The 16,244-nt window shown below is 33.2% G+C and overlaps 1 protein-coding gene and 1 pseudogene across 1 annotated transcript; both read right to left on the reverse strand.

Annotated features, from left to right (window-relative positions):
- Positions 1-447: 447 nt before the first annotated feature.
- Positions 448-1,377, reverse strand: LOC100921814 (annotated as a pseudogene).
- Positions 1,378-14,944: 13,567 nt separating this feature from the next.
- LOC100914158 (olfactory receptor 5W2-like) lies at positions 14,945-15,877 on the reverse strand. The gene has a single exon (XM_003774629.1). It carries the CDS (start codon positions 15,875-15,877, stop codon positions 14,945-14,947), a length of 933 nt encoding a protein of 310 aa, XP_003774677.1.
- Between the last annotated feature and the right edge of the window lie 367 nt (positions 15,878-16,244).

The following is a 16,244-nucleotide window of genomic DNA, read 5'->3' on the forward strand; positions in this document are numbered from 1 at the left end:
ATGATTCACTCTTTAAGGAATATATGGACATCCAGGCAACCCACAGAAATGTTGTAGAGAAAATTTAGAATTTAGAATATTTAAACATCAGGTCATTGTCTCTCTCTGAAATTTTGTGGTTGTTTGTATGCTATTAAAAAAAAAAAAACTTGACAGGCATAAGTACCTCAGTATTGAGGTGTCCTCAAACTAAAGACCATGGGCCAGATGCGGAAGCTGAGGACATTTATCCCCTTCACCCAGGGTTACAAAATTTCTTTGTTTAGAGCCCCACAAAGCAAAGTTTTTGTTTTCTCTATAATCTGGCCCACCAACATTCTGAGTGACAGTAACTGGTCCCCTATTTAAAAATTTTGAGGACCCTTGCAGTTTAGATGATTTCATTGCACTTTTATATTCTTAGACTATTTTCATGGTCTCCAAGCCAATGAGATTAAAACATTTAAGTTAAAAAATTAGTTTGTTTCTCAGCTTTCGCAGAGCCTTCTGCACATCTTTGTTTCTCAAACTGTAGATCAAGGGGTTTAACATGGGAATGACAAGGGTATAAAACAAAGAGGTCATTTTTTCTTGGTCTAGTCAATGAGTAGAACTTGGTCTGAAGTACATAAAAAGGATAGTACTCTGGAAAATAGTGAAAACAGTTAAGTGAGAGCTACAGGTAGAAAAGGCTTTATTTCTGCCTTCAGTTGAGTGGATCTTCAACACAGACCAAAATATGTAACAGTAAGAGATGAGGACTCCTGAAATGGTGACCATTTCGATGAAACCAGAAACAATGAAGAGCATCAGCTCATTGATCTGGGTATCAGAACAAGAGAGTGATAAAAGGGGAGGGATATCACAGAAGAAATGGTTGATCTCATTGGACCTGCAGAAACTCAGTGTGAAGGTTAAAGTAGTATGGATTAGAGCATCTGTAAGCCCCGCCATGTAGACACCAACAATTAATGAGTAGCAAACCCGACTAGACATATTTACTGTCTAAAGCAGAGGGTTGCTTATGGCCATGTAGTGATCAAAGGCCATTACTGCTAATAGCAAACAATCGGAATCTCCAAAGAAAGAACAGAAGAACAGTTGCAGAGCACAAACGGTGAAGGAAATGTATTTATCTTTGGCAAAGAAATCCAGCAGCATCTTGGGGCCAATGGCTGAGGGGTAGCAGAGGTCACAGAAGGACATGTGACTAAGGAAGAAATACATGGGCAAATGCAGTTGGGTGTCTATCCTGATTAAGATGATCATCCCAAGATTTGCTAAAACAATGACCAAATAAATGATAAGACAGGGGACAAAAAGGGGAACTTTTAAGTCTGGATCACTGGTGATTCCCAGGAAGATGAATTCACTTGGGTTGGAGTAATTGCTTTCCATGATCCCTGCTTTGTTTTCTTTTCTGTTATTCTGAAAAAGAATCGAGACAAATAGAAGATTTTACTCTTTTGTAAAGCTGATGGATGTAGGCCTTTTAGAGTGCTTCTTATCTGCAAGATGGATAAAAGAGAGCTTCTGTCTATTAGCTGGTTAATGTCAAATAAATATATCTAATTTTATCTTCTCCAGTTAATGATTCTTCAAAAAAGGTACTCAAAAGAACAGAAGCCATGTAGAAATTTCCTAGTTTAATATTTTTTTTAAACTTTTAATATATCATTTCATCTGTAACATGAATTAGATACTGAAAAAGACATTTTTTTTTTAGTATCACAGGAGACTGATGTTTAAATTACATAGTATCATTGATAATGATGATATAATACTATATGAGACATATCTGTATATATAAAATATATTATTTATAGTAAAGAATATACAAACATATTATATATGTCATTAATTCCTATATATGTACATGTTGGCCTGTGTGTGTGTGATGTTAAATTAGAGATAAGTAAGAGAAGGAAGGTACACATAAGAAGGAGAATTTGGATTTTAGCTGAGACTTGAAGAAAGCCTGACAAGTCAGAAGATAGAAATGAAGCAGCAAGTTATTCCAGGTATTGGAAGAGGCCAGTGAAAATGCCCAGAGTGAGGAGATGGAGTGTCATGTTTGAGGAAGAACATGGGGCTTTGAACCATATGGTAAGAGAAGTGACCACAATGGCTTTTATATAATGTTTAAATATTAGCAAAGTGCTAATTTTAACTTCACAATCATCCTGAAAGTGGTGATTTTATCCCACAGTAACTGGGACAGCCAGAAATTAAGTGAGACGACAAAGTTTACACAAGGTTTAAATGTGTGTGGCTAGATTTGAACATATCTTCCTCACTCAAAATCTACCTTACAGCTTTCTGTGCCACCAAGATGCCTTTCAGCGAATCAGTGGAAGTGAGGTATGATACGACCCAAAATATAGACTTGAATGAAGCCAGAAAGGAATATAAAAGGCCAGAAGATCATTTTATATTTAATGTTGAGGTAATAGGGAACAACTTAAAAAATATTGTTTACTGTGGTTATGGAAAGTGACATAATCAGGAATTCTCTTTAGGAAGAACAATTTGACATTCTATTGAAAAATGAATCAAATTCCCTCTATCCTTAGAGCAAAGAGAATAAGGAGGAAACAAATTGCCAGGGTCTAGGCAGAAATGCTGAAGATTTGGACCAAAGTTATGGTAGTTTCAGAGAACAGAAATGAATATATAGGAATATATGAGCATTAAAGTAGTACTCCGGAACTTTACAAGTGAATGAACATGGGAGCCTGAGAGACAGAGTGACATGTGAGGATGATACTTTGGGCAACCTACGGAAGATACTGGTGTCCAAAATAATAAAGGAAGTAAGAGGGGCAGATGATCTGGGGAGATTATAAACATGGCGATTCTTCCAAAACAGCTTATTGTCAGTATTAAAAGAATTTATTCATGTTCAGTTTTGTACAAGTGCTGAATCATTTTTCATTAATAGGCACTGAATTTCATAAAGGTTTCTTAAATGCTGGCTATTTGGACAGTGAGACACTATATTTTGTGGTAAGTACCAGATAGGTGTCAGTCAGGAAATTCTTCTTCTGCCACAAATTGGGTCCATGAATGTGAACAATTAAAGGGAGCCTCTTGAGTCTCAGTTTGTTCAATTGTAAAAAATGGGATACTACGAATATAGAATCTTGTATACAGTTTTGTGTTGAGGTTAAAAAGAAAGAATTCATGTTATACTTTGTGAATTATCTGTTACTATCCACTCAATTTAACAAATGTTTTTAAATACCAATCCCCTGTGTCATAAAAAACAACAACCCTGATTTATCAATGTTTATAGCATTGGTCTCAGAGTTAAAAATATATCTCGGATCAAATCCTACCTTTGATATATGTGTGTGTGTATGTATGTATATATATATGTGTGTATATATGTATATATATATATATATACGTATATATATATATATATATATATATATATATATATATTATCTATATCATCCTGAATATATCACTTAGCCACTCAGAATATCCAAACATCTCTGTGAGATAACAAATTGCAAAAGAGAATCTAATGAAAAGTAGTAAGAGGACTTCCTTCAGTGAAAATTCTTTCTATAATGATACGTAAGCCAATGATCAAATTTGGTGGTTCTCATTTCCAAGAACTATGATATCAATTTGTTCATCTTTTAGTCTTAAATTTCCTTAAGGTTTTTGCATAACCCTAGAAGATATCTCACATTTCAGTTTCTCTAATAATTTATGACAGGCTTTCCATCTTTTTTTTTTTTTGTTAATTCTTCATAGTATGTGGTTATAATACTAATGTGCCACAGTTTTTATAGGTGGGAATATAAACTGATACACATGAGTGGACCTTTAACAATCAAGAAAGGAAACCTATGAAATAGATGAAAAAAAATATAACCAATACTATGGAATAAGGTGTCATTTAGTCCTTTGTTAGTGTTTAGTGATGGATGATTTGGAATGGGTTGATAAAGGAAAGTACCAATAAAAAAGCACATATTTTCTTGCTGTGACAAGCCTTATTAGCTTTGGTACATTGATCAAATTTACAAACACTAGTGATTTTAGATAGACATACATGTGTACGTACAAATATGCATATGTATATACACAAACATATATACTGATAAACATTCATACATATATAGTGTATGGTTGTCATATAATTAAAACGGAAATCTCACAAGACTAATGTATATCTGTGTGTGAATTTTAGGGCTGAAATTAGTGATATGAGTGGCTGACAAAAAACAGATGCATAAAGGAGAGAAACAATCTGTTCTATTTTTTTTTTGTGAACAAAATGTAATTTTAATTTGGTTCTCAAAATCTTTTGGAAGAAGTTAGTATGTAAATATAAAAACAAATAAATAGTTAATATTTTCAAAATAATCATATTTATAATCATAATAGTCATCAATTAGTGATGGGTTATTTGGAGGTGATAGGTAGAGCAAAGCAGCAATAAAACAGCACAGATTTTCATGATATGACAAACCTCGATCAAATCTACAAAGGCTAGTAATATTATATACAGAGATATGTGTATGTTTAAATGTGTGTATGCATGTATTTATGTACACAAACATATAAACTGATGAACATTCATACATATATAATGTGTGGCTGTCATAACTAAATCTAAATACATACAAGAACAATAAAGAGAGAGTGTGTGGGTGTGTATGTGTGTGTGTGCCTGCATGTATGATTATTAGGGAAGAAATTAGAGAAGTATATGAGAGAAGCAATCTGCTCTGATGTTTTATGTGAACAATATGAAATTTCAATGTGTTACTCAAAATTTTTTGGAAGAACCTAGGGTATATATATGAAGCCAATAAAAATATTTTACATTTTAAAAAAATCCAAGATAGAAAATGGTGTCTTGAGACTCCATTAAAGATGTACTAAGAAATTATATTCATTTCTCATTCAGAAGAGTTCAATTTTGGTTCTTTAAGTGGAAACACAATCTCTATTCTTTGACATCAGTTTATCTCAGTCACAATCATCAAGCCTCAGGCAGAAAGCATTATTTACAAATCTTTAGACTTAACACTTGTGTTTACCTTTTTGTCAGTGTCCTCTGATATCACAATTCTACTATAGCATCTCTTAAGAATTTTTAAACTTACCTGACAAAACGTTCACCATGCTCACTTGATCCTAGTGTATAGAGAATTGATTTTATTTAGTGTCATTTGGGATCTGCACAAGAAGTCTCTGTCTATCTTCGTGCGTTTTATGAGAACATGTGACTAATTTACTACACAGTTACACCAAAAGGGAAAACACTGTTTTTCTTCTCTCTGAATGATGCAATGATTTATAGGATGTCAGGATTCAATGGGAAAAATCTTTTCACTTTAAATTTATAGTACTTTCTCTAATTAGATTAATGTCTGAATGGAAAGCTCAGTTCATAGAGCCTTTTTATGTTGGTAATGAAATATGCTCATCAAGATTTCATTGAAGTGAGAAGAGTGGTGGTGAAAGCTCATGATCTAACTGATCATGAATACTAAACCTTACAATATCTGAGGAAGTAATTCAATTTCATTTGAAACACAATTATTATGTACAAACATCTTTATTATTATGTATTATTGTATATCACTATGTGTGTGAAGAGGCCACCTATACATAATATTCTTTAAAATTAATTTAGCACTTCACAATTATTATTGATTTCATAGAACAATCCTTCTCCTAGGGAGATAAGAAAGGTTTTATTATTATTATTTCCATTTGATGATGAAGGAACTTTGCCTCAAAAAAGAATATATGAATACATATGTAATTTAACAAACCTCAGACCAAATATTTTCATTTTATAGAGGATCTCAGTTCAGATGTTAGCAAAGATACTTACTTACCTGTGTGATCTTGGATAAGACTTTATTTTTTCCAACACCTTTTTCCTTGGTTGTGATGAAGAGCAAAGGAGAATACATCTATGATATATTTCCAAATATAAAGAACTAGTGTAAGATAATACATTTTTCTCAATTAATCCTGCATAATCTTCTGTATTTGTGTAAATGAAATATATTTCAAAGCACTAGCCGTACAAGACTGTCTTCGTTCTTAACATGCTTTTTTGTAATGGCCTCTAATATTCCACTATCTTCTTCTTCTGCTATTAATTATTCAGTCATTCATTACCCAATTGCAGGCATCTTACTCATTTTCCAATTATGTAAAGAGACCTCACAAATGTTTTTTGCACATGTGGATCTCTTTTCTGTCTTTTTTTTTATACTTTGGGATAAATACACTGCTGGATCAAAGGATATACAGTTTTATAGCTTTTTTGATAAAGTTTCAGATTGTTCTCTAGAATGGTTAGATCTTCTTCATTTCAGAACTGCACTGACATCATTAGTGTCTCAGTTTTCTCACCCTCTCCTCCCATCTTTATTATTAATTTTTCCTGTCTATTAGCTAATCTGAGAGGTGTGACTTGATATCTCCTAGCTGTTTCAATTTAAGGAGGAAAATAGAATTTTAGAAAATTTTAGATAATGATTATATTTTAGAAAAATTGATTGAGACAAAAAGGGACTATACTTATACTATACTGAACCAACACAAAATTTACTATGCATTAGGGCATACACTCCTCAAAATTAAATGCAGAAAGGCAGAAATATTAAATGAGTGTTTTTTTCAAATCATGATGCAAGAAAAATTACATATAATAAAGGCAGAGAGAAAAAAGAGAAATTAACAGGAAAATTAAAACTGATAAAAAAGAATGAATAGGTAGAACAACAATTCATGGACATAATTGAAATTTTTTTTCTTGAAATTATCAATAGTATCTATTTAAAGCAAACAGCCAGCATCATATGTAATAGAGATAAACTAGAACTACTTCCAGTAAAATCAGGGGTAAAACAAGGTTGCAAACTATCCCCATTACTGTTCAGTATTGTATTAATGATGTTAGCTTCGGCCATAAGAGAAAAAATCATTAATGGAATTAGAGTTGGCAATGAGGATACCAAATTTTGAAGATGATATGATGGTATACTTAGAGAATCCTTGAGAATCAACTAAAAAACCTACTAGAAAATATTTACAACTTTAGCAAAGTTGCAGGATACAAAAATATCCACATAAATTATTAATGTTTTTATATGTTACCAACAAAGTCCAACAGCAAGAAATACAAAGAGAATTTCCATGAAAATAACTATAGACAATCTATAATATTGCCAAGTCAGGAACTATATGAATACAATTGTAAAACATTTTCCACACAAATAAAGTCAGATCTAATCAACTGGAAAAATATGAATTACTCATGGGTAGGCTGAGCTAATATAATAAAAATGATAATATTACTAAATTAATCTACCAGTTCAGTGCCATACTAATCAAACTCCCAAGAAATTATTTTATAAAAGTCAAAAAAAATAATAACAGTTCATCTGGATATACAAAAAGTTAAGAATTTCAGGGGAATTAATGAAAACCATTGCAAATTAAGTCATCAGCTCTACCAGATCTAAAATTATATCATAAACACAAGTCATTGAACTCATTTAATACTAGTTGAGAAATAGAGTAGTTGATCAGTGGAATGAGTTAGTTTCCCAGGGCAAATTAGTCAATTACTGTAAGAATCTGGAGTTTGAGGAAGCTAAAGACCTTAAATTGTGAGATAAGAACTCATTATTTGACAAAAAAAAACTGCTGGGAAAATTGGAAACTAGTATAGCAAAAAGTAGGCAGTGACCCACACCAAATAGCATATCCCAAAATAAGGTCAAATTGGGTTCATGATTTAAACAAAAAGAGTAGTATTATAAACAAATTAGAAGAACAAAGGATAATTTACCTTTCAGATCTATAGAGAAGGAAGGAATTAGTGGCCAAATAAGAAATGGAGTTCATTATAAAATACAAAATGGATAATTTTGATTATTTAAATATTAAATGAAAAAAATATTTTTTCTATTAAACAAAGCCAATGTAGATAAGATTAGAATAGTATTAATAAACTGGGAAAAAATTTAACATTCAAAGTTTGTGATAAAGGCCTCATTTCCAAAATATATAGGAAACTGACTCAATTTCATAAAAATCCAAGACATTCTACAATTGACAAAAGGTCAAAAGATATGAACACACAATTTTCAGATGAAGAAATTAATACCAGTTCTAGTCATATGAAAAGGTGCTCTAAATCACTATTAATCAGAGAAATGCAAGTTAAGACAACTCTGAAATGCTACTTCATACTTCTTAGAGTGGCTAAGATGACAGGAAAAGATAATGATGGTTGTTGGAGGAAATGTGGGAAAAGTAGGACAATAATACATCACTGGTAGAGTTGTAAACTGATTCAACAATTCTGGAGAGCAATTGGAAAAGATGCTGAAAGGGCTCTGAAACTGTGTATACCAGTTGATGCAGCATTGCTTCTACAGGGCCTGTATCCCATAGAGATCCAAAAAAAAGGAAAGGAACCCACCAGCACCATACTTTCCCCACTGCTTCTGCCCTCCCAGTGTATTAGTTCTTTCTTAATAGCCCAGCTAGACCTGACATTCTTCATCAGCAGATGTTAAGAGATAGGTCAATTCTCCAAGAGCCTCTACAGCTGTGGATCATAACATCTGAAGGAGTTGCAAGGCAGCCTTTGCTCACATAGGTGTTGCAGACTGGGAATGAGATAAATTGGAGGTAGAGGGAAGAGAAGGAAGGTCAGAAAATGCAACAGCCTCTTGAGAGGTCATAGAAAAGTAACTGTCTCTCAGTCTCTTTCTATCATCCTCTCACAAAAGGAGATCCATTGTGCAGGTCCGGGTTGGATGTCCAGCAGCCACTGGCAGGGGGCTTGCTAGTATTCCAACAGTTCTCCCATGTATTCCAACAAGCAGAGGTTTCCTCAGTCTGGCCAGATTCAGACCCAAACTCTGTGTGCTTCCAGTTGATGAAAGTTCCTGTGGTTCCCACTGACCTCAGCTAGACCCCGGCCTCCCAGCTGGATATTTCTGTGGAGTTAGCCCAGAAATTTTTGAACTTCACAGGGCTTAATCTGCAGCCAGGCATATTTATTCAGGTTCTTCCAGGAGCATTTTTGTCCTACCCCAAGCTTTATTTGTTTTTAACCAGCTTATGTTCACTCTGAGTCCAAATTTTTTTTATTTGTGGGAAAACTACACTGCTCTTTAACGTCTTCCCAGAATCCTCCTCCTTTCATCCAGTCTTCTCTCACATTCCCTTTGTACTTTCTTATATGGTAATTATAGGGTTTTTTTAACCCAATTCATTTGAAGTAATTCTTATTAGAATAAGGTTCATGCTGCCCCTTACTTTCCACTTTTTTCCCTTTTCAGTTAATATCTTTGTTTTGGCTTATTTTTTATGACATGATTTACCCCATTCCATCTCCCTGTTTCCATTTCTCCTAGAACATCCCTCTCTCATGCCTTCATTTTAATATTTTTAGACACCATCCCATCATATTCAATTAATGTGTGTGTCCAGTTTCTTCCTTCCTGTCTCTTTCTCTCTTTTTCTCTCTTTCCCTCTCTGTGTGTGTGTGTGTGTGTGTGAGTGTGTGTCACTCTCTGTTTCTCTGTATCTCTGACTCTCCCTCTCTGCCTGTGTGTGTGTGTGTGTGTGTGTGTGTGTCTCATTCAGGAGGTGATCAGTAGATTATGTTTTTTTTTTCATCTCTGGTCCTAGAATACAGGGACGATTTTCTTTGATAATTTCTTGAAAGGTATCTTTCAAGATTTGGAAGTATGAAATGGGTAATTTGAAGAGAGGAGTGAATTTGTGGCTGGGAAATATAGGACATCTATCTACTTTGAATGGGAATAAAATTCTTAATATCGGAAGAAATTATATTTTGTTGTTAAGGTAGGGGAACAATGAAAGTTGAAAACATTTTTATGTTGATAGCATAATAAAGTATATATAAAGAACCCAATATGAAAAGACCTCATTGTCATTGAATCTTTACCTTTAGACACAACCAGAATAGTGATGTGGATGAAGCACAAAGGTTATGATTTTTGTATATGTTATCCAATCATTTTCCTAATTTCACTAGGGAATGAAAATCGTTTTATTCCTTGTTAGAAAGAAAATTAGGGAACATCTTGGAAAGGTTAAAAAGGAAGAAATGGACAACTTATTTGAAATGGGAAATGTAGAGAATATTGTGGTTTTTCTAGCATCTGATGCTTGAGGGGTCAGTGCAGTCAATTAGTTCTGAATTCTGGTGCCAATATTACTAGGTCTATAACCAACTTTCTGTCAATAAAGATATTTGAACATTTGGTTCTTTATTTATAAAATGAAATCAATTCTACCTCATAAATTTATTAATGAGGAAAGTGTTTTTTAAAATATCAAAGTACTTCTTAAATGCTTTCATGATATGGTCTCTTCTGCTAAGGCTCATTATGTCTTTTCCACCTCTGAGAAACAGGTCAAGTAATAGCCTATTTTGCAAGACCTAGCATTTATCTTGGCAAAAACTTCCTCTCTAACTTGTCTTACAATTAATCAATTATATAACAAGATTATTATTTTTTTAGCAACTGTATGGGGAAGATATAGGTAAGAAGAGTATTTTTAATAATGAGACACATATATACATTCAGATCAATTTACACTATTTTTTATCAAATTTAGAATCTTTAGGGAGACCCAGTTCCCCTTCCCTTACACTTCTAGCATACTCCAAAGAGACCCACAACAATTAGGTGAAATTATTTCCCAAATGACTAGTTCATCTATTTTACACATATGTACATCTACTCATAATTTATATATAATATTGGTTTGTATATATCTACATATATAATCCATTTTGAGCTTTCCTTCTAGGAAATATTTCCCCAGAACTCCTTAATTTGGTCCCTATTTTATCATCAAGACACATATTATTATTAGAATCATTATGGAATGTGCATTTCTGTGCAATTCTGTATTTTCCTTCAAGGTTTTAGCCAACCAGCTGGGTTAGCAAATCTTTCTCAACACCAAACTTTTCAGAAAATACCCGGAATCCACTGTAGATTAAAGTAATTCACCCTTCAGTTTTTTTTAGTGTAGTCAACAGTAGGGTACTGAGTTCTCAACTTGCAAGAAGAATTGTTCAAAGGTTTTAGTCAAACAACAGCATAAGTGATCAGTATCACTGTAATGCTTGCAGATGATTATTTTTATGTGTTAAATTTTCTGTCATCTTTTAGACAGTTTCATATATGCCCTTTTCTCATTAAACTAAAGATGGCCCATAGATTAAGTCATTTATTCAAGAATATACAGATAGACGCCCAGAGAAAGAACTTTGGGAGATGACTAAAAACCATTACATTGAATTCCCAATCCCTATATTTATACCCACCTGCATTTTTGATTTCCTTCACAAGCTAATTGTACAATATTTCAGAGTCTGATTCTTTGTATACAGCAAAATAATGTTTTGGTCATGTATACTTACTGTGTATCTAATTTATATTTTAATGTATTTAACATCTACTGTTCATCCTGCCATCTAGGGGAGGGGGTGGGGGATAAGAGGTGAAAAATTGGAACAAGAGGTTTGGCAATTGTTAATGCTGTAAAGTTATCCATGCATATAACCTGTAAATAAAAGGCTATTAAATAAAAAAAAAAGAGAGAATATACAGATAGGATAAGATATAACTTAAGTTAAAACTAAGCTTTTTAGAGTCTTCAGAGTTTATTTTCTTTTATAGCATAGGTAAATATTCTTCTGTAAGGATCAAGAAATTTATTCAGTTCCCATAATATAAGAAACAAATGAATTTGGCAAAAGAGAAAGAGAGCTTTAAAGACTGCCTTTTGCTGTCTTCAAAAACCTAAGTCCTTTGGCTTTTTTTTTTTTTTTTGGCTTTTGTTTCCTTATCTATAAAAGAAGAAGGTTGGAATAGTTGATCCTGCAGATTCTCTTGCTAAAATATTATCTCACTATAGTTTGGTATCCTTTTATACACCTACTAAAATATATCTCCCAATCTTCATTCATATGAGAAGCATCTGGTGAAGCCCATGAACTATTATTATACCAAATATACCCCACAGTCAATGCTAACATAAGTGTAGAATTAAAATCATTTTTGATTTTCCACATCTATACCAATGGTATTGCTTTCCCGTCTAATCCCCTTCCTACTTCATACTACCTATACAATGTTTTCCATACATTATTTGATTTTAACTCAAAATTGATGTTTTATATTGTTATTACTTTCAATTCCAGATAAAACTTTCCTTTCTAGTCTCCTCAGAGATTAATTGCTTGTATGAATGCATGTAAAAGAGAGAAAATTACAACAATAAAAAGTAGGTTAGCAAGACCAATAAATATATTTGTTGAATGTGACAGTATAATAATTCATAATCATAATTTGCAAACTCTTCAAATAAAGCAAGATGGTACATTTTCTCAAATATCCATTGAAAAAAAAACTTGTCCCCACTCAAATCTGGGCTTCAAGGTTCATGTCTTCCATGAAGTATTACATGAAGCAATGTTGGAAAAATTACCCATGCATATGCTTTGTAAATAAAAAGCTTTAATTTAAAAAAAAGTATTCCATGAACATTTAAGGTCAGAGTATCTCAGTGTTTTTGCTCACACTTTTTTTGTCTCTCACTCTGTCCTTCTGTCTTTGTTTCTTTTACTTTCTCTCTCTCTCTTTCTCTTTTTCTTTACCTCTCTCATATTTTAAACTGGGGCGCACAAACATGAATATTGTTTTAATTCACTCCAATCCAATATAAGCAATTCTTAATCTCAATGAAAATCTGGTTTTATGTAATTTTCAATTTAATATTCTTCTTTGCAAATGAGATCAGGATAATGAAAGAATTATTAACTATATTACAATAGAGAAATGGAGAGAGAGGCTGAAATGTAGACATAAAAAAGCCTATATTTTCCTTATGTATTTGATTAAGAAACTCCCAGAGAGAAAATGTTGAGATAATTAGAAATTATAAGAATACAATTATTTAATAACCAGCAATTCTGGTTTACATAATTAAAGACAATATGTCACAGAAGGTTCCATTTTCTCTAACATACATTTAAAAAAAATGAGGATCCATTTGTAGTGTTAATATTGACAAGTAAAAATATTTTTGAAATTTGAGCATCACAATAAATTGATAGCATAATCTTCAGGCCAGATGCAGCAGGTAAGGAGGTTTATCCCCCTCACCCAGGGCTATGAAGTTTCTTTATTTAAAGGCCCACAAAACAAACTATTTGTTTTTACGATAGTCCAGCCCTCCAACAGTCTGAGGGACAGTGAACTAGCCCCTATTTAAAAAGTTTGATGACCCCAGGAACCTTAGATACTTGCTCTTTGGTGATGAGTTCAATACCATCTTTGAGACATAAATGACTGTGTTACCCTAAGTCAGTAAGAACTTCTCATCTAAATTGGCGCAGGTTTTAATTCCTTAATTATATCTTCTTAAATAAATGAAATCATAGGTAGGATCAAAATCATATCCTGATTTTGTGGATATGGGCATGATTGTGCTGATATTATATCTTAGGAAATTGAGACTTAGAGAGGATAAATGTTTTTCAATAGTTACATTCCAGTGCCAGTGTTGACATTTGATTCAATCATAGCATTTATCATCCAGCATTCTATTCCCATGATGATGATTTTAATGGTATACTGTCATTATATAAGATACAGGTTAAACAAAATAATGTCTCATGATTGCCCATTAAAAAGAGATCTCTCATGTTGGAGGGGATGTGGGAAAACAGGGACACTGATACATTGTTGGTGGAATTGTGAATATATCCAGCCATTCTGGAGAGCAATTTGGAACTATGCCCAAAAAGTTATCAAACTGTGCATACCCTTGGATCCAGCAGTGTCTCTACTGGGCTTATACCCCAAAGAGATACTAAAGAAGGGAAAGGGACCTGTATGTGCCAAAATGTTTGTGGCAGCCCTGTTTGTAGTGGCCAGAAGCTGGAAAATGAATGGATGCGGAGAATGGTTGAGTAAACTGTGGTATATGAATGTTATGGAATATTATTGTTCTGTAAGAAATGACCAGCAGGACGAATACAGAGAAGATTAGTGAGACTTACATGAACTGATGCTGAGCGAAATGAGCAAAACCAGGAAATCATTATATACCTCAACAATGATACTGTATGAGGATGTATTCTGATGGAAGTGCATTTCTTCAACAAAGACAAGATCTAACTTAGTTTCAGTTGATCAAGGATGGACAGAAGCAGCTACACCCAAAGAAAGAACACTAGGAAATCAATGTAAACTGCTTGTATTTTTGTTCTTCTTCCCAGGTTATATATACCTTCTAAATCCAATTCTCCCTGAGCAAAAGAAAACTGTTCGGTTCTGCACACATATATTGTATCCAAGATCTACTGTAATCTATTTAACATATAAAGGACTGCTTGCAATTTTGGGGAGAGAGTGGAGGGAGGGAGGGGAAAAATCAGAACAGAAGTGAGTGCAAACGATAATGTTGTAAAAAATTACCCTGGCATGGGTTCTGTCAATAAAAAATTATTTAATAAAAAAATAAAATAAAAAGAAAAATGTCACAGAGGAAAAGATTATATTAACTATCCATAATATAGTTTTTCTACTTTTGCTTAGGGATATTATTTTTTATAAGTAAATTCTCTTGGAAAAATTTGCTCTTTAAGGAATATATGGACATCCAGAAAACTCACAGAATTGTTGTAGAGAAAATTTAGAATTTAGCATATTTAAACGTCAGGTCATTGTCTCTCTCTGAAATTTTGTGATTGTGTGTATGTTAATAAAACAACAACAACAATAAAAAAAACCTTGACAGGGTATAAATACTTCAGTATACTTTAGATGATTATACTTTAGATGATTTCATTACATTTATATTCTTAGACTCTCTTCAGGGTCTCCAAGCCAATGAGATTAAAACATTTAAGTTAAAAAGTTAGTTTGTTTCTTAGCTTTCCCAGAGCCTTCTTCACATCTTTGTTTCTCAAACTGTAGATCAAGGGGTTTAACATGGGAATGACAAGGGTATAAAACAAGGAGGTCATTTTGTCTTGGTCTAGTAAATGTGTAGAACTTGGTCTGAAGTACATAAAAAGGACGGTACCCTGGAAAATAGTAAAAACAGTTATGTGAGAGCTACAGGTAGAAAAGGCTTTACTTCTGCCTTCAGTTGAGTGGATTTTCAACACAGACAAAAATATGTAACAGTAAGAGATGAGGACTTCTGAAATGGTGACCATTTCACTGAAGCCAAAAACGATGAAGAGCATCAGCTCATTGATCTGGGTATCAGAACAAGAGAGTGATAAAAGGGGAGGGATATCACAGAAGAAATGGTTGATCTCTTTGGACCTATAGAAACTCACTGTGAAGGTTAAAGTAGTATGGATTAGAGTATCTGTAAGTCCCACCATGTAGACACCAGTAATTAATGAGTAGCAAACCCGACTAGACACATTTACTGTATAAAACAGAGGGTTGCTTATGGCCATGTAGCGATCAAAGGCCATTACTGCTAATAGCAAACAATCGGAATCTCCAAAGAAAGAATCAAAGAACATTTGCAGAGCACAACCAGTGAAGGAAATGGATTTATCTTTGGCAAAGAAATCCAGCAGCATCTTGGGGCCAATGGCTGAGGGGTAGCAGAGGTCACAGAAGGACATGTGACTAAGGAAGAAGTACATGGGTAAATGCAGTTGGGTTTCTATCCTGATTAATATGATCATCCCAAGATTAGCTAAAACAATGAACAAATAAATGATAAGGCAGAGAACAAAAAGGGGGACTTTTAAGTCTGGATCACTGGTGATTCCCAGGAAGATGAATTCCCTTGGGTTGTAGTAATTGCTTTCCATCATGTCTACTTTGTTTTCTTTTCTGTTATTCTGAAAAAGAATCCAGACAAATAGAAGATTTTACTCTTTGGCAAAACTGAAGGACGTAGGACTTTTAGAATGCTTCTCATCTACAAGATGGATAAAACAGAGCTTCTGTCCATTAGCTGGTTAATGTCAAATAAATGTATCTAATTTTACCTTCTGCAGATAATGATTCTCCAAAGAACATTCTCAAAAGAACAGAAGCCATGTTGAAATTTCCTAGTTTAATATTTCTTTAAACTTTTAAAATATCATTCCATTTGTAACATGAATTGGACACTGAAGAAGACATTTTTTAAAGTATTTAACTAAGTATTTAACTGATGTTAAATTACATAGTATCATT

This window comes from Sarcophilus harrisii, chromosome 6 (genome assembly GCF_902635505.1).
Source record: "Sarcophilus harrisii chromosome 6, mSarHar1.11, whole genome shotgun sequence".
NCBI classification, from domain to species: Eukaryota; Metazoa; Chordata; class Mammalia; order Dasyuromorphia; family Dasyuridae; genus Sarcophilus; species Sarcophilus harrisii.